The sequence below is a fragment of the Protopterus annectens genome, chromosome 16.part0 (assembly GCF_019279795.1).
Source record: "Protopterus annectens isolate FY-2018-M chromosome 16.part0, PAN1.0, whole genome shotgun sequence".
Lineage (NCBI taxonomy): Eukaryota > Metazoa > Chordata > Ceratodontiformes > Protopteridae > Protopterus > Protopterus annectens.
Window position 1 is genome coordinate 101,004,850 of NC_056750.1, and position 26,573 is coordinate 101,031,422.

The window sequence follows — 26,573 nt, forward strand, 5'->3', positions numbered from 1 at the left end:
ATTTAGTTTTGCAGAGACTTATTTATTATAAGTGTTTTAGTTTTCTTATAATTAAATTTTAGCTCTGATACTTTCTCAGATAAATCCATTGCCTTGATTAAATAATCTAAAGATGTTTCAATATCTATTGATGTAAGTAATATGTCATCCACAAATGATTGAAGTTTAGGGGAAAATGTATTATTTATATAATACCCTTTTACATTTGTATTGTTTCTTATATGATTCACAGGTGGTTCTATGGCAAGGGCAAAAAGTAAGGGGGACAAGGAACATCCTTGTTTTCTACCTTTTAACACTCTGAATGGGCTGGAACTGAAAGATCCAATATTTACAAAGGAAATAGAATGTTCATAAAACTTTTTGATTAGTATTATAAAGTCTTCAGAAAAATTATATTCCTGCAATAATTTGAACAAATAAGACCAATTTAAGCAGTCAAAAGCTTTGCCTATATCAAGGCTTATTATAGATGGTTTATTTTTTCCTTTTATTAGCTACATCAATTAAATAAAGTAGCATTACAATTGTATCTTGTACTTTCCTGTTTATTATGAAACCAGTTTGATCTTCATTTATTAGTTCAGAAATTGTTATATTTAATCTTTTTGACAGAATCGACATAAAAATATTATAGTCTATATTTAGGAGGATATGGAGTCTACAAGATAAACATAAAGATGGTTCTTTATCAGGTTTTAAAATGGGAGAGACGGAAGAATATTTCAAGGAAGATGACAGATTGGATGTGAATTTGATTTCCTGAAATGTGTTAAGAAGAATATTTAGTACATTTTCTGGGAGAAGTTTATATATCTCTGGGATTATTCCATAAAGACCAGGTGCTTTGTTAGTCTTTAGATTTTTAATTTGATTTGTTAGTTCTTTAAAAATGAAGGATTTATCTATTTATTTAATTTGTTGCTTTGACAGTTTTTTGACTGGTTTCTTTTAAGAAGTTATTTATGATCTTGACATTATCTATATTAGAATTTGTACTATTAGTATTTTCAAACCGTTTCTTAAAACCATTTAATATACTTTTTAGATCTGATACTTTAATTGTTTTATTCCCATCTTTATATGTGATTTCTTTAATATGATTTGTCTCTTTTGGGAATTTTGATCTAATAGTTAATTTGTATAAGCTTTTAGGATTTAGTGAATATGTATATAATTTTTTCTAAGTTAATAGATATTTTATGCTGAAGAATTTCTTGATAATCTCTAATTTTTTAATCTTATTTATTGTTTTTTATCATTAGGTAAGTGATTTAATTTAAATTTATCAATCTCATATTGTATATCAAACAGTTGCTTAGCCCATTTGTTTAGCTAAGTACCAGTTTTTAACTTTACCATAAAGACCCACCTATAAAGTGTCCCACAGAATTAAATCTGAAACTTCACCATTATTATTTATTTCTAAGAATTGGTTAATTTCTTTAAGAATCCATTCTTCAAAGCCTTTCACTTTAATTATGTAAACAGGAATTCTTTGACAGATGTTTGGAGTATCAGGATTAAGAGTTATTTTGAATGTAATGGTATAATCATCTGACAAAGGGCATGAAACAATCAACACTTCATCAATTTTTGAAAGAAGAGAGCTGGTTACTAAGACTTTATGTATATTAGTGTGTGTACCAAATTTGTATGAGCCATGAGTAAGTTTTAAAGAAGATGATAGAATTTACATAATGTCCTTTACATTTCTTGTATTTATATAATTATTTAAATGTTTCAGAAATGATGAGATTTTAAAAGATCTAGTACTCATGGTATCTTTATGGATCAAAATGCAATTAAAATCATCTGCTAACAAAAATATCCCCTCTAGAATGTAGAGTCACAGTATTTAAGTACTTTTTTTACTGTTTTTTTTTTAACCAATGCCTGGTATCCAATATACATTTATAAGAGTATAAAAACTTTTTTCCATTTTAATACTAATACAAGCATACCATCTTTATCTGAATACATATCCACTATCATGGGCAAACCTAATGTTTTTCTCCATAAGACTGTTTAAACCTAATCATAATGCTTAGGTCTAGTTTTTATTTGTTTAAGGTATTTGTTCAAGGTATTTATTGTATATTCTTTCATGAAAAAGCGTTTTTATATATGTATATACATTGCTTTAGATAAGCATGTCTGCTGCTTTAAATGCTTAATTGTAATTAATGATTTTATGAATTTAATTGTTTAATTAGCTGTACTGCTTCCTTTATAAGCACAGAAGACTTTGCTGTTTTATAGTCTGACGAAGCCTCAGGGTGAAAGCGCTTACTGTTTGTTCGAATAAAAGGGTTTATTTGTACCTGTACCTATCATTGAGTTCATTCTGGTACTTTGGAACTGGATTAGTTATTTTCGCATTGGTGGACTGCCTTTTTGCTCCTGTATATGCTGTGGATTTTGCGATTTTATTACGTTGGTTTTGTTATCGCAGGAGCAGCCTACCTTTTGTGGTTTTTGCTAGTTTTTGTGTTTTGTTTTGTGTTCATCCTCATCTTTGAAGAGAAATATTCAACTTTACTTTTCTCATAAGAAATAATGTGTGTGTACAGGATAAAATCTTTTGCAGAATTTCAGTAATTACTTGAGGAATCCTCTCCCAATTTAGGGAGACAGGCGTAAGTTTTAAAGACAAGATTACTATATGGCCTTCACTGCATTTTATTTGTGCTTTTAAGTTTGAAGGACCTGTGAGTAAAGATGCACATATTTAGGCTACATTTATCGTTATATCGGCAATTAAAGTATACAGCATTTCTGTAACCAGTGCTTTCTTTCCTTTATTACAGAATTTATTGTCTTCTTTCATCTTTCTCCTCTTGGGGACTATTATTACTATTGTCATAGTGATACTGCGGTAAGTGAAAGCTCTCTTGTAAATTCTAACTTTTCAAATCAGTGCCAAGGCAATATAATGTTTTGATATCTTTAGGAGTTAGAAGTCCGCCATCATTTTGGAACTGCATGAGTGACATCATCTGAACCTTGGTGCTGTTACACCCAGTCATGTCATTTAACTTGCGCATACACTCAAGTCACACCAGAAATGAGCCATGCTGTGGGGTAATTTCCTGTCTAAATTGCATGCATGAAACTTATTTTTGAAGTTGGCTAAGTAATGATTTCTGTTTTTAAGCAGACGTTGATTGTGTAATGTTGAAAGTCATATACCCAAAATCCCTCCTGAGCACATGTCCAAACCGACGTAATCTCACCTCTCTGGCTTTGTCTCCAAACCGTCCAACCTGGGCTGACCCTCTATTATACTGATTCCTAATCCTGTCCATCCTCGTCACTCCCAGTGCAAATCTTAACATCCAGCTCTGACTCCTGCCTTTTTATCAGTGCCACTGTCTTCAACCCATATAACATAGCTGGTCTCACTACCCTCTTGTAGATCTTACCTTTCACTGTTACTGGTACTCGTCTGTCACAAATCACTCCCGACACTCTTCGCCACCCACTCCATCCTGCCTGTACTCTCTTCTTCACCTTTCTTCCACACTCACCATTACTCTGAAATGTTGATCCCAAGTATTTAAACTCATCCACCTTTGCCAAATTTACTCCATGCATCCCCACCATTTCTCCATCCTCCCTTTCATTCACACATATATTCTGTCTTAGTCCTGCTGACCTTCATTCCTGTCCTCTCTAGATCATATCTCCACCTCTCCAGGGTCTCCTCAACCTGTTCCCTACTCTCACTACATATCACATATCGCATCATAGATAAGCTATCCAGCCTAAATATAAACCCCTATGTCACAAGATGGGTCGCAAACTGGCTCAAAGACAGAACCCACAGAGTCAGAGTTGCTGGAGCCATGTCAGACTCAAAACCAGTCACAAGTGGCATCCCACAAGATTTTGTCCTGGGACCTCTCTTGTTCGGTATTTACTTTTCTGAGGTACAGGCCAACGTGGGAGGACTATGGCTCACCAAGTTTGCAAATGACTGCAAACTGGGTGCCATAATCGACTCTCCAGCTGACACAAACATCCTTCAAAAAGGTCTTGCAGAGACGGATAACTGGTGCCAGAGCCATGGTCTAAAGCTAAATGCCAAAAAGTGTATAGTCATACCCTTTGGCAAAAACAATGTGCCCACAAATTACCACATAGGTGGTAACCCATTAAGTACAGAGAAAGTAATTAGGGATCTGGGGACTCAAGTTGATAGCAATCTCTCCTTTGACAACCACATTGCCAAAGTGGTTAGAAAGACCTTCTACATAGCCCACCTCATCATGAAAGGATTCACATCTAGATCAAGAGAGGTAATCATGCCACTCTATTCATCCCTCATCAGGCCCATCATAGAATACAATGCCCCCTTTCAGATGTACCTTACCCGACACCTGCAGCAATTAGAAAGACCCCAAAAGTACCTCACCAGGAGGATCAAGGGACTCAAATGGATGCCATATGCTGCTCGGTTAAAAAAACTCCAGCTCTACTCAGTTGCATACCGCCTACTTCGAGGCGATCTATGCCTGACATATAAAGCTATGTCTAACCCAGAATTAATGGACATGCTCCACCTCAGTAAATCTAAATCCCTTAGAGCCACACGCTCGAGGGACTTGAACCTCAGCACAGAAATAAATAGAACATGCTGGAGGGACAGATTCATACCCCAGAGGCTCCCTTTGCTCTGGAATAGAATTCCAATTCATGTTAGGCAGAGCACCTCACTGACTCTCTTCAAGAAAAATCTTGATGAGTGGATGGGGGATCGTAGGTTTGTCCCGGGGAATACTTCCGTGTCACTATTAGACAGAGGCTCAGTAAACTAAACTTTAAAAAGGGCACAGTATATTCAAATCAAGGGGTGGCATAAGCCAAACACAATCGGGCTAGGCTTATAAATGCCCCAGGGCAGATAACCTAGTATGAACCTATGAACCTATGAACAATGTCATCTGCAAACATCATAGTCCACAGGGACTCCTGTCGGATCTCGTCTCTCAACCTGTCCATCACCAGTGCAAATAACAAAGGATTCAGAGCTGATCCTTGATGTAATTCCCACCTACATCTTAAACGCATCTGTCACTCCCATGGCAGATCTCACCGCTGTCACACTACCCTTGTACATATCCTATACCACTCTTACATACTTCTCTGCCACTCCCGACTTCCTCATACAATACCACAACTCCTCTCTAGGCACCTTGTCATATACTTTCTCTAAATCCACAAAGACACAATGTAACTCCTTCTGACCTTCTCTGTACCTCTCCATCAACACTCTCAAAGCAAACATTGCATCTGTAGTGCTCTTTCCTGGCATGAAACCATACTGCTGATCACTAATCATCACCTACCTTCTTAACCTAGCTTCCACTACTCTTTCCCATAATTTCATGCTGTGACTGATCAGTTTAATCCCTCTGTAGTTACTGCAGCTCTGCACATCACCCTTATTCATAAAATTGGTACCAAAACACTTTTTCTCCACTCCTCAGGCATCCTCTAACTTTCCAAGATTTCATTAAACAATCTGATTAAAAACTCTACTGCCATTTCTCCTAATCACCTCCATGCTTCCACAGGTATGTCATCTGGGCCAACAGCCTTTCCATTCTTCATCCTCTTCATAGCTATCCTTACTTCCTCCTTGCTAATCCATTGTACTTCATGATTCACTATCCCCACATCATCTAACCTTCTCTCCCTCGCATTCTCTTCATTCATCAACCCCTCAGAGTACTCCTTCCATCTCCTCAACACACTCTCCGTGCATGTGAGTACGTTTCTCTCATTATCCTTTATCACCTTTACCTGCTGCACATCTTTCCTAGCTCAGTCCCTCTGTCTAGCCAATTGGTACAGGTCCTTTTCTCCCTCCTTAGTGTCCAACCTTTCATACAACTCTCTATATGCCTTATCCTTAGCCGCTGCCACCTCTCTCTTTACTATGCACCTCATCTCCTTATACTCCTGTCTACTTTCTTCATCTCTCTGACAATCCCACTTCTTCTTCACCAACCTTTTTCTTTGTATATTCTCCTACACTACCTCATTCCACCACCAGGTCTCCTTGTCCATCTTCCTCTGTCCAGATATCACACCAAGCACTTTTCTAGCAGTCTCCCTTACTAGCTCTGCTGTAGTTACCCAGCTATTCGGTAACACTTCACTGCCACCCAGTGCCTGTCTTAACTCTTCCCTGAACTCCACCTCACAATTTGATCCTTGGTGTTGCCTTCACACTCATCCTCCTCTTCTTGATCACCAATGTCATTCTACAGATCACCATTGTATGCTGCCTAACTACACTTTCCCCCATCACCACTTTACAGTCTCCAATCTCCTTCAAACTGGCCCTCCTGCATAGGATATAATCCACCGTGTGCATCTCCATCCACTCTTGTATGTCACCCTATGCTCCTCCCTCTTGTTAAAATACATATTCACCACAGCCATGTCCATCATTTTCGCAAAATCCACTACCATCTGACCTTCTGCATTCCTCTCCTTAACACCATACCTACCCATCACTTCCTCATCCCCTCTGTTCCCTTCACCAACATGCCCATTGAAATCTGCTCCGATAACCACTCTCTCACCCTTGGGTACAGTCATTACCACTTCATCCAACTCACTCCAAAATTTTTCTTTCTCATCCATCACACACCCAACTTGCAGAGCATATGCACTAACAACATTCACCATTACACCATCAATTTCCAGCTTCATAAACATCAGTCTATCCAATACTCTTTTCACCTCCAAAACACTCTTGGCATACTGTTCCTTCAGGATAATCCCTATCCCATTTCTCCTCCCATCCACACCATGATAGAACAATTTGAACCCGCCTCCAATACACCTGGCCTTACTTCCCTTCCACCTGGTCTCTTGTACACACAATATATCAACCTTCTTCTGTCCATCATATCACCTAGCTGTCTCTCTATACCAGTCATACTGCCAACATTCAAAGTTCCTAGCCTGACTATTACACTCCTAACCTTCCTCTTCTCTTTCTGCTTTCGGGCATGCCTTTCCCCTCTTCTTCTCCTTCTCCTCCTTCAGCCAACAGTAGCCCAATTTCTGCCAGCACCTTGTCGGCTAACAGTACTGGTGGCGGTCGTTGTTAACCCGAGCCTTGACAGACCCAGTATGTAAATCTGTATTGGTTTTCACATATCTCATTTGGCAGATGCTTTACACCAGCTGCCCTTCCTGACATAACCCTCCCCATTTATCTGGGCTTGGGACCGGCACAAAGAAATGCACTGGCTTGTGCATCCCCAGTGGTTGGGCTCCAAGTAATATATAAGAAATAGAATATAATGATAATTTCTGAAGCTTCTTGGATTAGTTCAGCATTTCATGTACTGCGATTTTAATGGAAAGGAACTGGACTATTGCAAGTTGTTTCAGATGACTTATTCAAAGGCTACAACGTACAGTAATGGGTTAGATAGGTGAGGTTTAAAGTGGTACACTGATTAGAATTAATTAATTCTAATTAGAATTAATTAATTAATTAATTAAATTAATTCTGGAATTAGACTAGCAACAGAATATGCTTTACATTATCTAACATTGTTCCCAAGTCTTTAGTGATGGTGGTGTTTTTTGTGACTTTATTTTGTAATCATTATTTACTGTGTTTTTGGCCAAGTTTCATGACAGCACATTTACTTATGTTAAGGGTTAAGTCATCACTGCTGTGCTAGGGTGGTATCTGTTAGAGAACTTCTTGAAAAAAGTCAACATCTTATTGACAAAGCTATGTCACACATTTAGCAGTCACCAGTATTTATTTATTTATACAATTTGTTAACTAGGGTAGAGCATGGATTCCATTGCAACAATTTCAGTCTCAACTCACACCAGTATGTTTGATTATCCACAACTCATTTCCCAATTTCATATTTGAGAAAAGTAGTTCAAAAGGAAATGGCCCCCAATACAGATCCCTGTGTGATAGCAGTGATAACTATGGGGGAGGTTAACCACCCCACATTGACTTGTTGGGTCCATTTATTTAACTATCAGTTTGCTCACTGGGTTACTTATGGCTTGCTATTTATTTTTAACTGTTTTATGGTACTGATCTACATTGACCTTTTTTGGACTCATAGTGGAAGCACTGTCTGGTTAAGTAACTTGCTCAAAGTCACACAGTTAGGCAAAGGGAGGCTAAGTGAATCAAACCTTGGAACACAAGAAACAGCTAACCAGCAGTTCATAGCCTTAATTGTTGTCAATGTTAGCAGCTCATGTTACTGGCTGCTGAGCTCTGTACCCCCCCCCCTAAATAAAAAAAAAAATAAAAGAAATGCATTTTTATCTCCTTTTTTACTTTCTGTTCTTCTACAAAATGCTAGCTTTAGTGTTACCATTACTGTTATGGTGATTTGAGCTATATACATGAGGCATTGCAAGACCCTCAGAGGTCGAATAAAAATATCCTGCTCTACTTGACAGGGTATTTTCAATGCAGCCCAGCACTGCATCTACTCCAAACACGCAATAAAGTGATTGATCAGAATCACAGGTCTTTGTGCCTTCTGCAGCAGCCACAAACATCACAAAGAACTGACTCACCAAGCTGCTGTTTGAAGCCATTTCTATCAGATGAATCTGACTCTGGTGACTTGCTTAGTCTGAGGCAGTCTGAAACTGCAGGTGAAAGAAGTAATGGAGTATAGAAAAACATGTGGGGGAGTATTTTTTTCTTTTTACTAGCCATATGCAAGACAGTTATCTAGTATGTTGAAAGAAAGTATTTTATTATATGTGAGTGTGTATATGTGTTTTTATGGGTCCCCTTCCAATGGTCGACATTTCAAAATGTCGACATTCATATGGCCGAGACCATATGATCAACATTTGAAATGTCGACCATGGGGAACTGGCATCACGCTACAGTGCGGAATGGAAAGATTTCCACTTCTGCACTGTAGTGTGATCTCGGAGTTGGTATATTAAAGTTACGGGAGGTGTGGGGGTGGTGCCTCCCACGGGGGGGGTGCAGGGGGGCAAAGTCCCCCTGCTAGCAGCATTAAGGTAAGTGTGTGTTTGTGGTTTACTTGAATGGTCGAGATTTCAAATGTCGATCATATGGTCTCAGCCATATGAAAGTCGACTTTATGAAATTTCGGCCATATCAAGTAGACGCGTGTTTATACATGTGTGTACACATGAGGGGCATACATTTTCTTAACTGTCCCTGCATTCACATAATGTATCTGGTTTTCCCTCATAGTTTGATCTGTTCCTTGCAATTTTTTTTTTGGCAAAGTAGCGAAGACTGTAGTCTCTAAATAATGACAGACCTTTGCGTTTCAGACTTAGCCTTCAGAAGAAAAATATGCCAATGCAAAGCCTGTTATTCTAACAACTTCCTAAGTATATAAAGACAATGAACAAATGATAAAGCAATGAATATAAATAAAACACAGCAATGAAGTAGATGTACATCAGGTAAAATTTAATCCTGGTACCTTGGCTTTTCACCTTCAAGGGATATTTTCTTACAAAACCAACAACATCTTAAATAGTATACATAATTGCTTAATTGAATTCAATAAATAAATTAATTTGCACGCCTCAAGTATGCATCCCTTACATTTGATTGAGGCACATAAATGAATTTGGGATAACACTTCCCAGGAATTTCTTAAGGAAACTTTTTTAGATGATGTGGAACATAGATTATTTACTAGGGGGTATTCGAAAGAAAATTTGAAAGCAGCTAGAAATCAAGTCTACCATAGTAATTTCAAGGCTGATGTAGCTAAGGGAGATTTTCTTCTGGTAACACCAAGGAAAATATTTTTGATGTTATGAAATATAGTGCTTTTTCTGAAAAAGTTGCACATATTGTTAAACAACTTTGGCCCATGATTTGTTCTGATGAATTTCTGGGTAGTATTTTTCCTAGTACGGTAGCTTTTTCTTATGGAAGATTTTTTAATCTTAAGGAATTATTGAATAGACCCATTTCACAAGTGGTGTCGAATTCCAGAGCTGGGGCTTTTCCCTGTGGTAATTGCAATCTTTGTTCCAGAATCAAAAATCTCTCGGGTACCATTATCAATGGTAGGACATATTATACAATGGGGAGATACAATTGTAAGTCCTGTGGGGTGGTTTATATACTTGGATGTGGGTGTGAGAGCATAAGGTGGTACATAGGGCAAACAAAGAGGATGGGCAGAATAAGAATTAGAGAACATCTCCTGGACATTAGGGAACAACAAAAGGGATCATCCAGTTGCTAATCTTTTTTCATCTACACATAGGGGAGATGGCTCTTCTTTATTTTTTAGTGTTCTGGCCAGAGTTGAGGTACCGAGGGACAAATTCCATTCAAGGCTCAATTATCTGGAAACTTCATTTATTCTTAATTATGGTACTTTACACCCAGGGGGATTAAATCAGGAAGTGTCCATGAATTTCTAATAATATTCATTTTGACATATTTTTCTGCCTTTTATTATATTATTCAAAATGAGTCTATGTTCGCAGTGTCATTTTAAAATGCTGACTTGTGTTGGACAAAGGGCTTGTGGTAATCATGTATTTAGTAATGACAAGAGTCAATTTATTCAATTACTTTATTTATTGAATTCAATTAACCAATTATGTATACTATTTAAGATGTTGTTGGTCTTGTAAGAAAATATCCCATGAAGGTGAAATGCTGAGGTACCAGGATTACATTTTTATCTGGTGTACATCTACTTCATTGTTGTGCTTTATTTATATAAAGACAATGTCTATCCCAGATTTTGGTCCTTTGTTCCTCAGTATTTTTAGCATGCTCATAGATTCTTGAACTAAGAGGTTGAGAATAATATTAGAGGGGTTGCAGTGACTTGAACAATGTATTCTGACAACAGTCAATTGAGAAAGTACATTATTTGTAGTAAGTTGTGTATTTAATCATTTATTTGATTACAAACAAACTCCTCAGGTGTAATAGCCCATTAAACAAATGGTTGTATTTGATTGTCAGACCTGTGCACGCACGCACATGCATATGTGTGTGTGTGTGTGTGTGTGTGTGTGTGTGTGTGTGTGTGTGTGTGTTTATGTGACAGAAAGTGTATATGTAGTTGTATGTGTATGTGTGGGGGCATAGATGCTCTCAACAGTCCCTGATTTTGCAAAATGTCTCTGATGTTGCCTCATGTGGTCTGTTCCTTATAATGTATGTTTTTTTCTGTCAAATCAGTAAGGAGTGTAGTTACTAAATAATTAAAGACATTTTAGTTTCAGACTTAACCTTCAGAAAAAGCATGCTAATGCAAGGCAGTTTCCTACTTATATAAGGGTAATAGCTGTCCCTGATTGTTGTTCCTTTGCTCTATTATGTATTAGCTTTCTGCTTAATTCTTGAGATGTAGTTGACAGTATGAGTGGAGTTTAAGGGTTGCAGTATACTCTGACAGCATTGAGCTGAGAAGATAGTTCTGTATCACAGTTGTAATGCATTTATTCACAAGTACGCTTATGAAGTTGTACAGTCACAATCATACAAGTGGCTGTGATTGATGTTCACTCTGTGTGTATCTTTGTAATATATTTATAGGGGGCATCGATTGTCTGAACTGTTCACGATTTTTCAGAGTGTGTCTGAACTTCTCATATTTTGTTCTGCTCCATGTAATATTTGTGTTTTTTTCTGGCAAATCAGTGCAAAATGCAATCATTTTATAATAACAGACATGATGCAGCACCTTAAGTATATAAGGGAAAAGCCTATCACAGATGTTGATCCTTTATTCCTCCATATTTTTAGCTTTCTGAGTGATTCTTGAGCTTAGAGATTGAGATAAGTATACTTGTGGTATGGCCATTTGAAAAGGTGGCAACCCTAACTTGTGGGAGTGTGGGTGGGGTGTGTTTGTGCGGTGGGGTTGGGTTGCATTGAGTTGTGCACTTTATTCAGACACCAGTGACCTGTGGTGGTGGGGTGGTTGCACACTATATTCTGATACCATTGAGCTGAGAAGATCCATTTCTGTGTGGCAGTTATGTATTTATTGATTCACTGAATTGTGCACTTTATTTTGACACTAGTGAATTGTGGTGGGGATGGTTGCACTGGGTTGTACACTATATTCTGACAACAGTGAGCTGAGAAGATTAATTTCTGTATATTAATTTATTTGATCACAGTCTGGTTTCTGAGGTGTACAGTCACAGTCTTACCCATTCCAGCAACTGATGGTCACGTGTGTGTGTGTAGCATAAATGCACTACACTTATTTCTCAGAATGTCTCTGATTTTGCTTACTCTGTTGGTCTGTTCTTTGTAATGTTTGTATTTTTTTTGCCTGACAAATCAGTGAGCATCACAGTGACTAAATAATGACAGACATTTGATTTTCAGACTTAATTGCCTTCAGGAAAAGCATGCTGTTGCAAAGTCTTTTATTCTAGCAATTTTTAAGTATATAAAGATTTATCTGTCCCTGATTTTAGTCCTTTCTGTCTTATCTTTTAGCTTTCCTCTTGATTCTTGGACTAAAATGTTGAGAGAGATTTGACTGCACTGGGTCACAGACTATCTTTTGACAATTTCAAGCTCTGTGGCAGTTATTAATTTATGAATTTATCCATTCATTTGATTGCAAAAAAGCATTGGAAGTCTATTCACAAGCATACATTTGTAATTGATTGTCACATCTCTGTGTGCGGGGATGGGTTTATGGGGTGTAAAATTATTGCAGGCAATTGTTATGTTTTCATTTTATTGAATTCTGATAGCTGAGGTGTATGCAGTCAATAAGCAGTAATTTTTCCAGCTTTCTACATGCAGAATGTATTTGTATGTAGCCAGTTGGAAAACTTTACTGGTTCTGTTTTAATGCAATTGGATATCTGTGGTGACAGTCAATTAAGTGTCTGTATCTGATGAGTATGTGGATTGTCTGTAATAAAAATTGACTGTGTGTGTTTGGTTTGCGTGTGTGTGTGTGTGGGGGTTACAATGTATCTAAATGTAACAAGCTAGTCATATTGTTTTTATTATTTTCCATTTTAGTCAGACATCAGCACTGTACTTAATAGTTGGCTGTCTGTGGGAGTTTGAGCAAGACATGTTTGATAGCAAATGATCATTGGCAGAATGCCTCATTAAGTAATGTTGCCATCTAACAGTGCTGTCTGGTTGAGTTTTTGTCTATAATACATCCTCTTTGGACTCTCCATGTCTTCTCCTTCTCTGTGTAGGTTTTACCCATATGCTTTGTTTTTCTTCTTCTAAATCATGAAGTGTTTAATATGTCCCTATGGCTACTTCTGCTTTTGCTTTCATCCCAGTCTGACAACAGAGAGGTACACAAAAGGTAATTATAATTTTTGTGGGGTAGGAGTATGGGCAAGGTTAGCAGATAACATTTATATATCATTACATTCATTTGTTTTCTCAGTTTATTGGGTAACTACTATTTTGTTGACTTTGAACCTTGAGCTTTAGACAAAACTTATTTTTCCTTCACAGAAAAAAAAACTGAGTCTGGATTCCTTTCCGTACTCTGTATTTTTTATTTTTATTTTGTTCAGGCTATCATTAAAATAAAAACTTGTAAAAAATGGCTGTAAGATGTACTTCACAGAATTTATTTCCCTGTATCTTCTGAATACCTAGCCGCAGACCCCTGGCTCAGGTCACTTACTTCCTCCAAATTTACTACCGTGGAATCCTTGTCATAGACTGTGTTAAAAGCATGAGTGTGATGTAGAAGGTAACAGGAAGTGTAAAAACAAGATAGAAGTAATTTATGTGGATGGTGTGGGTCAAGAAAACCGGGGGAAAGCAATGTAAAGGTGCAAGGGAACTAGTGTGCAACTAAGGAGTCCTGTGGTCAAGGTCTTATTTTACCTAAGGTTTGCCTTATTGATTGAAGTCAGATATCTGAGGTTTTTATGTATTCAGTAAACTGGCTATAATGACTGGGTATATACTGAGATAGTCTTTAGATGAAGTGAATAACCCCATCTGTTAGGTCATAGGTAACAGTCACTGATCTGCTTTAATAGAGACACACCCATTCCACTTTGCCCCAAATATTCAGTTGCTTCATGCCGTCCCCTTAGCTTTGAAGTCTCTAGCCATCCCTGGATACTGGGCTATAATTCATAGGATCCTGCTTGTCCCTTTTCTGTTTATACAGTTTCATCTCTGTAGCCTTATCCATCAAATCATGAAGTTGCTCCATCTCTGCAGATACATTATATACTTTAGTTAAACTGTTTACCACTTCCAACATAACCTTTTATAAAAAAGCTACTGGAAAAACATCCAGCCTTCTCGCATCCCCCTTTAAATGGTGAATAGCTTCAATGACCTATGCTTTACCTAGCTATATGTTATCTCCTTTTTCCCTCATCCAATGGAGTTCTTTGCCACAATTCAGAATCTTCCTCTTGTCATACTACCTTTCTGTATAAATCTTCACTGATAACCTAAAACACTTCCCTTAACTCTCTTCATCCCTGACACTTTCTATCTACACGTGTTTACCTCATATCCATAATCCTTCACAATAATGACATAATTTCCATTTCCCATTTTGCCCACCTTCTAGCCCCTTTCCTTGGCAGTTCTATTTCCCCAATGTCCTTCGGTTTCTGCTTCAACTCCTTTTCTCATTCCTCCTCCATTACCTGAATTTCCTTTAGCCTCTTTTCTATGTCCCTCACTACTGACTCATTTTCCTTCCTTATTTTACCTGTCCTTCACATAAATCTTTTCTTAATACTGTTTTTACCACATCTCATTCACGTTGTCCTACTTTCTCCAGTCCCTGACCTTTCTGTCACAGCACATATCTTAAATTCCCTGCATCCACCTTGTTAGCTGTCCACCTTTCCAATGCTCAGGATTCTGTCTTCACTCCTTCTTTCCCTTTTACTGTCCTTGCACTTAACCAGGGGCGGCCCGTGCTATTGGACTGCCGGACTGCAGCCCCTCAACTGTACAATAAAAGAAATAAGAAATAAAAAGAAAAAGAAATGAAAAGAAAAAAAAAATTTAAAATTCACGGACTTCGCGCATGCGCACTAGTCCGGACTGCTGCTGAGAGTCTGGAGCATGCGCAGATTGTCTCAGCAGCAGTCCTGATTGGGAAACATGAGGAACGGAGCTCCCAGAAGTCTATGCAGTTTTAAACTGCATAGACTGTCCTGGAACTCGCTGGGAAAACACGTCGGGGTCGGGGTCGGACTGCAACGTCAGCAGTCTGGAATTTGCTGCAGTTTCGTCGGGGAAAGATCTCACGGGTCTGGCAGGGATCAGGGTGGTTTGGATTTATGGTGGAGAAGGACAAGATCTACTACAGGTACATTGTGTGTGTGTGTGAAAATTGGTGGTTAGACTCATGGTGGTGTGGAATATCTTAGGCTTGAACCCTGTACCTTCTATGCGGGTGTTAAAGACCTGAATTCCCTACCCACCACCATTTGTAAAAAAATTGCAGATTTTTGCCTCATATTTGATCTGATCTGTTCCTCATAATATCTGTGGTTTGTAAATGTTGCAATGCTTGATATTTGATTGTGCAGTGGTAGCATTGTTGCCTCACAGCTGCAGGTTCTCAGGTTTGATTCTTGGCTGGGGTTCCTTCTTTGTGGGGTCTGTATCTTCTCCCTGTGTTTGTGTGGTTTGCTTTTGTGTCCTCCCATGTTACAAAGACATGTCTGCATTATTTCTTCCTGGGCTTCTGCTGAAAATTGTTTTTTTGTCCCAAGTCAGACTGTCCTGATTAACAAATGTTAAATAAAATTGACAGTCATTTGAATTTCAGACTTCAGGTTTCTGAATGTTTTAATTCCTTACATATTTGATGGTGCAGTGGCAGTATTGTTGCCTCACAGCTATAGGTTTTCTGGTTTGATTCTTGGCTGGGGTGCCTTCTGTGTGGAGTCTGCATCTTATCGCTGTGTTTGTGTTGATTTGCTGTGGTGTCCTGCCATGTTACAAAGACATGTACCTACAGTATTTCTCCCTGGGCCTCTGCTGAAAATTGTTTTGTTCCATCAGAAGTAAAATTGACAGGCATTTAAATTTCAGACTTAATATTCTTCAGAAAATACATAGTAAAACAACTTTTTATTCTAGCAATAAATATATAGTAACACAACCTTTATAGCAATTTTCTAAGTTTATAAGATGACTATTTGAAATTTGTCCTTATTTTTGGGACTGTGTTACCCTGTTATTGGCTTTGTCCAGGTTTTTTCTGCTAAGGTTGACAGCTATGGCCAGAACTGAATTCACTGAATATGTTTGAGGGCTGTTTTCCCTCATTACTGGGTTTGTCCAGGTGTTTTATGCTAAGAGGTTGACAGCTACGGTGAGAACTGAATTCATTAAATGATAGCCATTTAAGTTTCAGTCTTCCTCTCTTTCACAAAGCAGCTGATGTGGCGTAGTGGTATGTTGCTCTGACTGTTTTGCACAGGGACCTTGGCAGTAAAATATATGGTGGTAACAGCATTTTTCTTTCACAAAGCAGGTGATTTGGCGTAGTGGTATGTTGTTCTGACTCTTTGCACAGGGACCTTGGCAGTAAAATGTATGGTGGTAACACAGCATTTTATTCTAGCAGCTTTTCAAGATTATACAAGCAATGTTTAATGTATCCCTGTTTTTTGCCCTTTTGACCCACTCCAATAAATTTGGCCTTTTCCAGATTTCTTGTGCTGCGAAGTTGAGATGCAGTTGAGTATTGAGTAGATTCTACAAGGAGCTGAGAGCTGCAGCGGAAGAGAAGTTTAGTGCTGATTATGCTGTCAGCTTGCATTGCTAATAGCACAACAGGTTGTGTACTTGCTTTTGATGCAGAAGGTTGTTGGTTCTACTCCCATAAGGGGTGAATGCTGCTGTACTGAAAGTTAAGATACTAATTATGAGCCAGTTATCAGTTTGCTATCCATTTCCAATTGCAATATTACTAGCTTATTTTTAATGTAATTTAGGCAGTTTATTCCTCAGGGCTATCAGACACTTTATTTTTTGATGAAACCATGAAATATAAAGATGATTGCTAGCAACAACCTCTTCATTACAGATTTATTTAACTTGGAATTATTTAGATGACTTTTTTACTACTTCAGAGATTGTGCATATTTACTGATAATGGTGGACTGCAGAATTGTGCATATTTACTAATAGTGGACTGTAGAAGTTTGAGTAGACTTTTATGATGGAAATGTTCTGAATTGGGCAGTTTTGTCATTGGTGCATGCGTTTTGTTTCATTGTTTACTGGAAAAATGTTCAAAGCAATAAGGAAGGTGTATCAAAGAGCACATGTATGTTTCATATGCAAGGGGCCTTTGATTTGAAAACAGCCCAGAATTAATCTTTATCTGCCACGGGTAAAATGTATTTTCTTTGAATGTGGGTTTCAATGTTGTTTCAATGAATGTGAGTTTCAAGGGCAGAGAAGTTTTAATGCCAAGTTTGTTTAGCAGATATCTTAGTGTTTGTGCTGTAAAATGCAAAATAAAACTTTCAAATGAAGTTCAAATCATCATAGAAGTAAATCAGTATGCACATTAGTGTTTATGGTAAATGGAGTGAAATAGCCAAGTAATAGATCATTGGAATGGCTGCAGGGGTAGGCTCCATTCGACCATGATTTTGTGAGGGGGAAGGGCGGCAAACTTAGGCAGCCCCAGCTGAACTATACCTCCCAACTGTCCAGATTTTCAAAGAATGAATAGATTTTTTGCTTCTTATTTTTGGTTTGTTCCTCATAAAATTTGTGATTTTCTGGCAAATCATTTAGGAATTAAGTCAGTAAATAATGGCACACTGAGTTTCAGACTTCATAACCTTCAGAAAAATGCGTGCTAAAGTACGACTTGTTCTATCAACTGTCTCAGTTTATACAAGAGCAATTTTTAGTACTGTTTATATGTTCCCCCAATATATTTGGCCTTGTCCAGATTTATTGCATTAACAGGTTGAGAGGTGCATGCAAATAAATTGCTTTATAGTATTAGGCATAGCCAAACTTCCAAACTGTCCCTGATTTTGGCTCAAAATGTTGCCCTTCCCCTAATGATCCCTCCGCAAAATAGCAATTTTGGAAGAAAACGTGGAGGGTTTACAATTAAGAAACAACTAATAATTAGATTACTTTTATTTCAGAAATGCATGTAGATTATTTTATTTTGTCAGCTGCTCAAGTTAGCAGTACTAATATTAAAGTGTCCCTTCTTTGACAGGTTCCCAGCTGTATTGTGCTGCTATTTTATATTTTTTACATCACATTTTTGGTCCATTTTTCATAAAATTGTGTTTTTTTGGGCAAATTAGTGACAAATCATTAAAGACTGAAGTTAGAAAATAATGACAGACATTTGAGTTTCAGATTTCATACCATTCAGAAAATTCATACTAATGCAAACCTCTATTATCTTTCTAAGTTTATCAGAGCAATATTTTAAAAATTGTCCTTATTTTTGGGCCTTTGTCCCATTTCTTTGTATGGCTTTGTCCAGATTTCGTGCTCTGAGGTTGAGAGGTATGACAAATGTGTCAGGGCCATCACAAGTCAGCCAGAGACATTTCAAGCTGTGACATACTTGTTGCACCCCACTCCCCCATGTAGTGACTCTGGAAGTGTCGAAGCAAGGCAAGGAGTAGTTATGCAGTGTAAATGTGCAGAGAATCCCACCCCCATCCAAGGTAGACACAAGTACTACAGTGCCTTTTCATCTGTCCTTGATTTTTACAGAATGGTCTGGTTTCTGTCATATTTTTTGTACTGTTGATTTATGCTTATTACTCAAAGTGCTTGTTGCTCTGTGTTTAAGTAGCAATACTTTAATGACCATCAGGTAAGCTTGGCTGAGATTGCAAGATGCAAGTAAGCTTTAATAAGCATATTGTTAAAGAATTGCCAACATTGAAAGCCTTTCTGTTGCCATGTAGAGAATACTTAACTAGATAATGTATAAGCCTTGGGTATTGAAATGCATACGCCAGTATTTGTAATAAAGGACAGGATTACATTATTCTAAGAGTCTCATTACACTTGGAGACTTCCAGTCATCTCTGCAGGCTTTACCTGTAAACAGAATGCCAATCGTGTGGTCCATAACCTGTACAGTAATCCTTTTAAGCAATGTATCTTGAGCTTATTTCTTGTTTGCTTTTCATTTTTTACTTTGATCATATTTTCCCCATGAAACAAGTAGATGTCAGGCAGCAGGTCTTTTTTTGGATAAGGAACATTTTTACAAGTGAGGGCATCAGAGATTTCTACTTTCAGCATGTTAATTGTTACTTTAATAAAGCTGAATATAAATTATAATTAGAACTGCAGTGCAAGAAGTGGTTTGAGTTGAGTGCTGCTTGTTTTTCTTATACTTGATTTTGACTGGCATTCCATTAATGTATTTAAAAAAAAAAAGTAATTTATTTGTTCATGCCTCACAACCTTTTTGTTTCCATCTAGATATTAAGCTGTCATGCAGCCAATGCATTGAAATATTTTTATTCTTCTACACTTCATTTTGTCTTGATTGGACTTTCATAATGACGGTTTGGCACCCAGGGCAGTATATTTATTTTTGTGGTTTGCTACTACAGGTGTGTGTGTGTGTGTGTGTGTGTGTGTGTGTGTGTGGTAGGGAATACCTTAGGCTTGAAACCTGTACCTTGTATGCAGGTGTTAAAGACCTGAATTCCCTACCCACCACCATTTGTAAAAAAATTGCAGATTTTTGCCTCATATTTGATCTGATCTGTTCCTCATAATATCTGTGGTTTGTAAATGTTGCAATGCTTGATATTTGATGGTGCAGTGGTAGCATTGTTGCCTCACAGCTGCAGGTTCTCAGGTTTGATTCTTGGCTGGGGTGTCTTCTTTGTGGGGTCTGTATCTTCTCCCTGTGTTTGTGTGGGTTTGCTTTTGTGTCCTCCCATGTTACAAAGACATGTCTGCATTATTTCTTCCTGGCCTCTGCTGAAAATAGTTTTTTTTGTTCCAAGACAGACTGTCCTGATTAACAAATGTTAAATAAAATTGACAGGCATTTGAATTTCAGACTTCAGGTTTCTGAATGTTTTAATTCCTTACATATTTGATGGTGCAGTGGCAGTATTGTTGCCTCACAGCTATAGGTTTTTCTGGTTTGATTCTTGCCTGGGGTGCCTTCTGTGTGGAGTCTGCATCTCCTCCCTGTGTTTGTGTGGATTTGCTCTGGTGCCCTGCCATTTTACAAAGACATGTCTGCAGTATTTTTCCCTGGGCCTCTGCTGAAAATTGTTTTTGTTCTGTCAGAAGTAAAATTGACAGGCATTTGAATTTCAGACTTCATGTTCTTCAGAAAATACATAGTAACACAACCTTTTATTCTAGCAATTTTCTAAGTTTATAAGATGAATATTTGAAATTTGTCCCTAATTTGGGGACTGTATTCCCCCATTATTGGCTTTGTCCAGGTTTTTTGTGCTATGGTTGGCAGCTATGGCAAGAACTGAATATGTTTGAGGGCTGTATTCCCTCATTACTGGGTTTGTCCAGGTGTTTTGTACTAAGAGGTTGTCAGCTATGGTGAGAACTGAATTCACTAAATGATAGCCATTTAAGTTTCAGTCTTCTGATTTGGCGTAGTGGTATGTTGCTCTTACTGTTTTGCACAGGGACCTTAGCAGTAAAATGTATGGTGGTAACGCAGCATTTCTCTTTCACAAAGCAGCTGATTTGGCATAGTGGTATGTTGCTCTGACTGTTTTGCACAGGGACCTTGGCAGTAAAATGTATGGTGGTAACACAGCATTTTATTCTAGCAACTTTCCAAGATTATGCAAGCGATGTTTAATGTGTCCCTGGTTTTTGGGCTTTTGACCCCCCCCCCAATAAATTTTGGCTTTTTCCAGTTTTCTTGTGCTGTGAAGTTGAGATGCAGTTGAGTATTGAGTAGATTTTACAAGGAGCTGAGAGCTGCAGGGGAACAGAAGTTTAGTGTTGCTTAAGTGAAGTTGGCTTGCCTTGTTAATAGAACAACAGGTTGTGTACTTGCTTTTGATGCAGAAGGCTGTGGGTTCTACTCCCACAAGGGGCGGATGCTGCCGTACTGAGAATGTTCTCCTTGGTGAAGATACTACTAACTATGAGTCTATTATCAGTTTGCCATCCATTTCCTCTTGCAATATTACTAGCTTATCATTTTTTAATGTAATATAGGCAATTTATTCCTGAGGGGCAACAGACACTTTATTTTTCGATGAAACCATGAAATATAAAGGTGTTTGCTAGCAGCAACCTCTTCATTAGTTACAAATTTCTTTAATGTGGAATTATTTAGATGACTTTTAGTTCTTCAGAGATTGTGCATATTTACTGATAATGGACTGTAGAATTGTGCATATTTACTGATAATGGACTGTAGAATTGTGCATATTTGCTGATAATGGTGGACTGTAGAATTGTGCATATTTACTAATAATGGTGGACTGTGGAAGTCTGAGTAGACTTTTATGATGGAAATGTTCTGAACTGGGCAGTTTTGTCATTATGGGTGCATGCGTTTTGTTTCATTGCTTACTGGAAAAATGTTCAAAACAAATTTAAAACGCCCTCTAACAACTGTACTGTATTGTACAAGGAATATAAATTTAGTAAAATGAGGAAGGTGTATCAAAGAGCACATGTATGTTTCATATGCAAGGGGACTATGATTTGAAAACAGCCCAAAATTAATCTTTATCTGCCACTGGCAAAATGTATTTTCTTTGAATGTGGGTTTCAATGCTGTTTCAATGAATGTGAGTTTCAAGGGCAGATAAGTTTTAATGCTAAGTCTGTCTTTCATTGTGAGACTGCATTGCTTTGTTTAGCAGATGTCTTAGTGTTTGTGCTGTAAAATACAAACTTTCAAATGAAGTCCAACTCATCATAGAAGTAAAGCAGTATGCACATTAGTGTTTATGGTAAATGGAGTGAAATAGCCAAGTAATGGATCATTGGAATGGCTGCAGAGGCTCCATTCAACCATGATTTTGTCAGGGGGGAAGGGCAGCAAACTGAGACAGGCCCAGCTGAACTATACCTCCAAACTGTCCAGATTTTCAAAGAATGAATAGATTTTTGCTTCTTATTTTTTGGTTTGTTCTTCATAAAATTTGTAGTTTTCTGGCAAATCATTTAGGAATTAAGTCACTAAATAATAATACACTGAGTTTCAGACTTCATAACCTTCAGAAAAATGCATGCTAAAGTAAGAACTGTTATTCTATCAACTGTCTCAATTTATACAAGAGCAATTTTTAGTACTGTTTATATGTTCCCCCAGTATATTTAGCCTTGTTCAGATTTACTGCATTAACAGGTTGAGAGGTACATGCAAATTGCTTTATAGAATTAGGCATAGCCAACCTCTTGACTGTCCCCAATTTTGGCTCAAAATGTTGCTCTTCCCCCTAATAATCCCTCCGCAAAATAGCAATTTTGGAAGAAAACATGGAGGGTTTACAATTAAGAAATAATTATAATAATCAAAGTTATAGATTACTTGAAATGCATGTAGATTCTTTTATTTTGTCAGCTGCTCAAGTTAGCAGTACTAATATTAAAGTGTCCTTTCTTTAACAGGTTCCCAGCTGTATGGTGTGGCTATTTCATATTTTTGCATCACATTGTTGGTCCATTTTTCATAAAATTGTGTGTTTTGGCAAATTACTGACAAATCATTAAAGACTGAAGTTAGAAAATAATGACAGACATTTGAGTTTCAGATTTTATACCCTTCAGAAAATTCATACTAATGCAAGACCTATTCTATTATCTTTCTAAGTTTATTAGAGCAATATTTAAAAATCGTCCTTATTTTTGGGCCTTTGTCCCACTTCTGTGTATGGCTTTGTCCAGATTTCTTGCTCTGAGGTTGAGAGGTATGACAAATGTGTCAGGGCCATCACAGTCAGCCAGAGACATTTCAAATTGTGACATACTTGTTGCACCCCACTCCCCCATGTAGTGACTGGATGTGTCCAAGCAAGGCAAGGAGTAGTTATGCAGTGTAATTGTGCAGTGTGCCCCCCTCCCCCCATCCAAGGTAGACACAAGTACTACATTGGCTTTTCATCTGCCCTTGATTTTGCAGAATGGTCTGGTTTCTGTCATATTTTTGTACTGTTGATTTATGCTTATTACTCAGATTTATGCTTATTACTCAAAGTGCCTGTTGCTCTGTGTTTAAGTAGCAATGCTTTAATGACCATAAGGTAAGCTTGTCTGAGATCGTAAGATGCAAGTAAGCTTTAATAATCATACTGTTAAAGAACTGCCAACATTGAAAGCCTTTCTGTTGTTGCCATGCAGAGAATACTTAACTAGATAATGTATAAGCATTTGGTATTGAAGGACAGGATTACATTCTTTTAAAAAGCTCACACTTGTTGGAGACTTCCAGTCATCTCTACAGGCTTTACCCGTAAACTAAACAGAATGCCAATCATGTGTGGTCCATAACTTGTACAGTAATCCTTTAAGCAATGTATCTTGAGCTTGTTTCTTGTTTGCTTTTCATTTTTTGCTTTGATCATGTTTTTCCCATGAAACAAGTAAATAGTTGTCAGGCAGCAGGTCTTTTTTGGATAAGAAACATTTTTACAAGTGGGGGCATCACAGAGATTTCTACTTTCAGCATGTTGCTTGGTACTTTAATAAAGCTGAATATAAATTATAATTAGAACTGCAGTGCAAGGAGAAGTGGTTTGAGTTGAGTGCTGCTTGTTTTTCTTATACTTGATTTTGACTGGCATTCCAGTAATATATTTAAAAAGTAATTTATTTTTTCATGCCTCACAACCTTTTGTTTCCATCTAGATATTAAGTAAGCTATCATGCAGCCAATGCATTGAAATATTTTTATTCTTCTACACTTATTTTTGTCTTAATCGGACTCTCATAATGATGGTTTGGCACCCAGGGCAGCGTATTTAATTAAAGTTAGTTTTTGTGGTTTTGAGCATAGCTCCTCCCCTTTCTAGTTGGCCACACCTTTCCCCTTGACCCCACCCATTCAGCTGTCTCCTGCAGCCCCCCTTTGATTTGAAGTCACCAGCCGCCACTGCACTTAACCTTCTGCATTCTTTGGTCAAAGATGCTCCTTTGCTGTGCGGTGAGAACTACTTTATCCACACTCCTTGCTGTCACTTTTATCTACCAACAAGTGCTACAATATGCTTGCCTGTTTATCCCACACTTTCAGAGAGTCAACCCCTCTCTGTCTCACCTCATTCCATACATATAAATGCAGGTTGTCCACTCCATTTTATTTTCTTTGGCTTCTCTTGTGAAATTCTATATCTATAAATAATCTGTCAAGATCCGAGTTGACTAACTACATTAAAGGAGAACTGCACCCACAGACTCAAAAAACATGTTTATTCCATCATGGTTTGGTGTTCCTACATTTTAACACCACTCTGGGACTATTTACAGGTTTTTAAATATTTTTATATGTTTTTTTATATGTAATTTCTGAGTCTGACCGCATGGAGTTTTCCATCTTGAAGTAATTCTGATTGTTTAGTTTGCCTCTAGGTATCCCACAATGCAGTGCTTGTCTGTAAAAAGATAAATCATGCAGGCCTCTTTCTTCTTAAGGCTCCTGTCACTGCACTGATTATATGCATACACTGCTTTCTTTCAGTCAGTTTTAAGTAACATTTCATGCCATTCAGTGACTACTTAAAACAGAAACAGTGCAAATGCCACAGAACAGAATTTCAAAGTACTTTTTGTTACTGCTTCTTTTTAGAATAGCTGTACTTCAGTCTTTCGTGAAGCCTGAATTGTATTACCTCGACTCATCTCACATACCCCTTCACACCTAACTTCCCTAGCTGTCAAAGTGCTAAAGGTAGTTTGAGCTGTTACCTCCCGTGATTGGGAGCTCACAGCAGGAGATTTGACTCATGTACTGTTTCCTTGTTCTAGCCTTTACTTTCTGTATGGGTAGGGGAAGGACCAGGGGGCTGTGACATCACAGTATGGGTGGGTTTTTAGAATGGTTGTATTGATGTCAGTTTGGGGAAGGAATTGGCCAGAAAGCTACCTGTATTCATTGGTCTTAATGACATCACTGAATTGGAGACTGCAGCAAGCTTTTCCAGTACAGGATAATTTTTTTTGAAGGTGAAACTACCACAGTACAGTAAGGTACTTTTCTAGCAGAGAGAAACAGTAATTTAAAATATTTTAAATGTGTTGGTGTTTATTCATAGCAGCATTAATAAATAGGGAGAAAAAGGACAGAGGACTTGAGCATTTAATAACAGAATCCTGTTGTACTTTAAAATCTCTTGTTTTTAATTGATCTGTCTCTCTTCTGTAATGTTATACACTTCTCACCTAACTGTCTAAAATATCTAGTTTATTCTCATTATACTCATAAAAGAAACTCAGAATTGCCATCTGCCCATTTTTACCACTCACCGTCTTTCAACACCATCTCTCAGTTTTACTTACTGCTTACTAAAATACTTGCCCCACTTTTACCACCTCCTTTAAAATATGCCCCCAACCATGCAACACTTTTTCCGTCAAACATTTTGTTTCCCTTCCCTTCACTTTCATGGCCTGTGTAAATAATACAGCTGTACCTTCTCCAAATAGTTGTGTGAGCTCTCTCACTCTTAGATAATTTGATAATTGGATAATTTGCTCTGTACATTCTATATCACTCCCCATTTCCCTTTGCCTTTCACTTTCCATAGACCTATGCCACTCCACTGGAGCCTGATCTTCTTGGCCCTACAATTAGGTTAAAATACCAACCAAAACTGTACCCCTTGCTAAGGATGGTGGCACTCACTCCTAACTCCCCCATAGCAGTAGCTGCCACACTAGTTCCTATAGTTGCTCTATTACTGCCGTGTGCCAGTCTGTCCTGATTACAAAGATAATTGAGGTTACTGATCGATCTTAGTTACGAATCTCCGATGTCTCTCAAGTTGAGTGATGTGTTTAAACAGATACATACAAAGGGGGACATTTTGTTCAATAATTGGGCTGATAAGATATGAATAAAGGGGAATTACGACTTTCGTGATTTACTTTTTCTAAATGGTACTTAGTGAAATTTGATCTAGTAGAGCATACGCAAGCAATAATGCCTAACAAGGTGTGTGTTAATGTGTAATTAATGGCTGCCCAGAGGTGTTATGAGGCCCGATGCCGCAGGTGGAGGGCCTTTACACCCATGTAAGGGCATTAATTACAAATTAACACACACCTTAGGGAGCATTATTGGCCTTGAGGAATGGGCTGTCTGGTAAAATTGTTGTGTTTTGCTTACTTATATATGTTTTTTTTACTATATATGTTTTTAGTGTATTTTTGATGTAAAATAGTTCTTCCACCTAATGTTTCAAACTAGCTGTAGTATATGTTAATGGTGTTGGAGGAAACATTTAACATCCAAAATATAAAATGTAAAAAAATAACTAGGTTTAGTTTATTTTTTGGTCCCTCACTCCTAACTCATTTGATTGGCACTCACTGGAGAATGAAATACATTTGAGGTTCAGACTTTTTTCCTTAAGAAAAT

At 37.7% G+C, this 26,573-nt stretch overlaps 1 protein-coding gene across 1 annotated transcript in view; it reads left to right on the forward strand.

Moving 5' to 3' along the window:
- Positions 1-26,573, forward strand: part of LOC122790997 (N-acetyllactosaminide alpha-1,3-galactosyltransferase-like) — a 311,933-nt gene that overhangs the window by 151,009 nt on the left and 134,351 nt on the right. Inside the window, exon 3 of the mRNA XM_044058738.1 lies at positions 2,811-2,878. Within this exon, the coding sequence (XP_043914673.1) occupies positions 2,811-2,878 (68 nt within the window). The remainder of the gene's footprint in view (positions 1-2,810; positions 2,879-26,573) is intronic.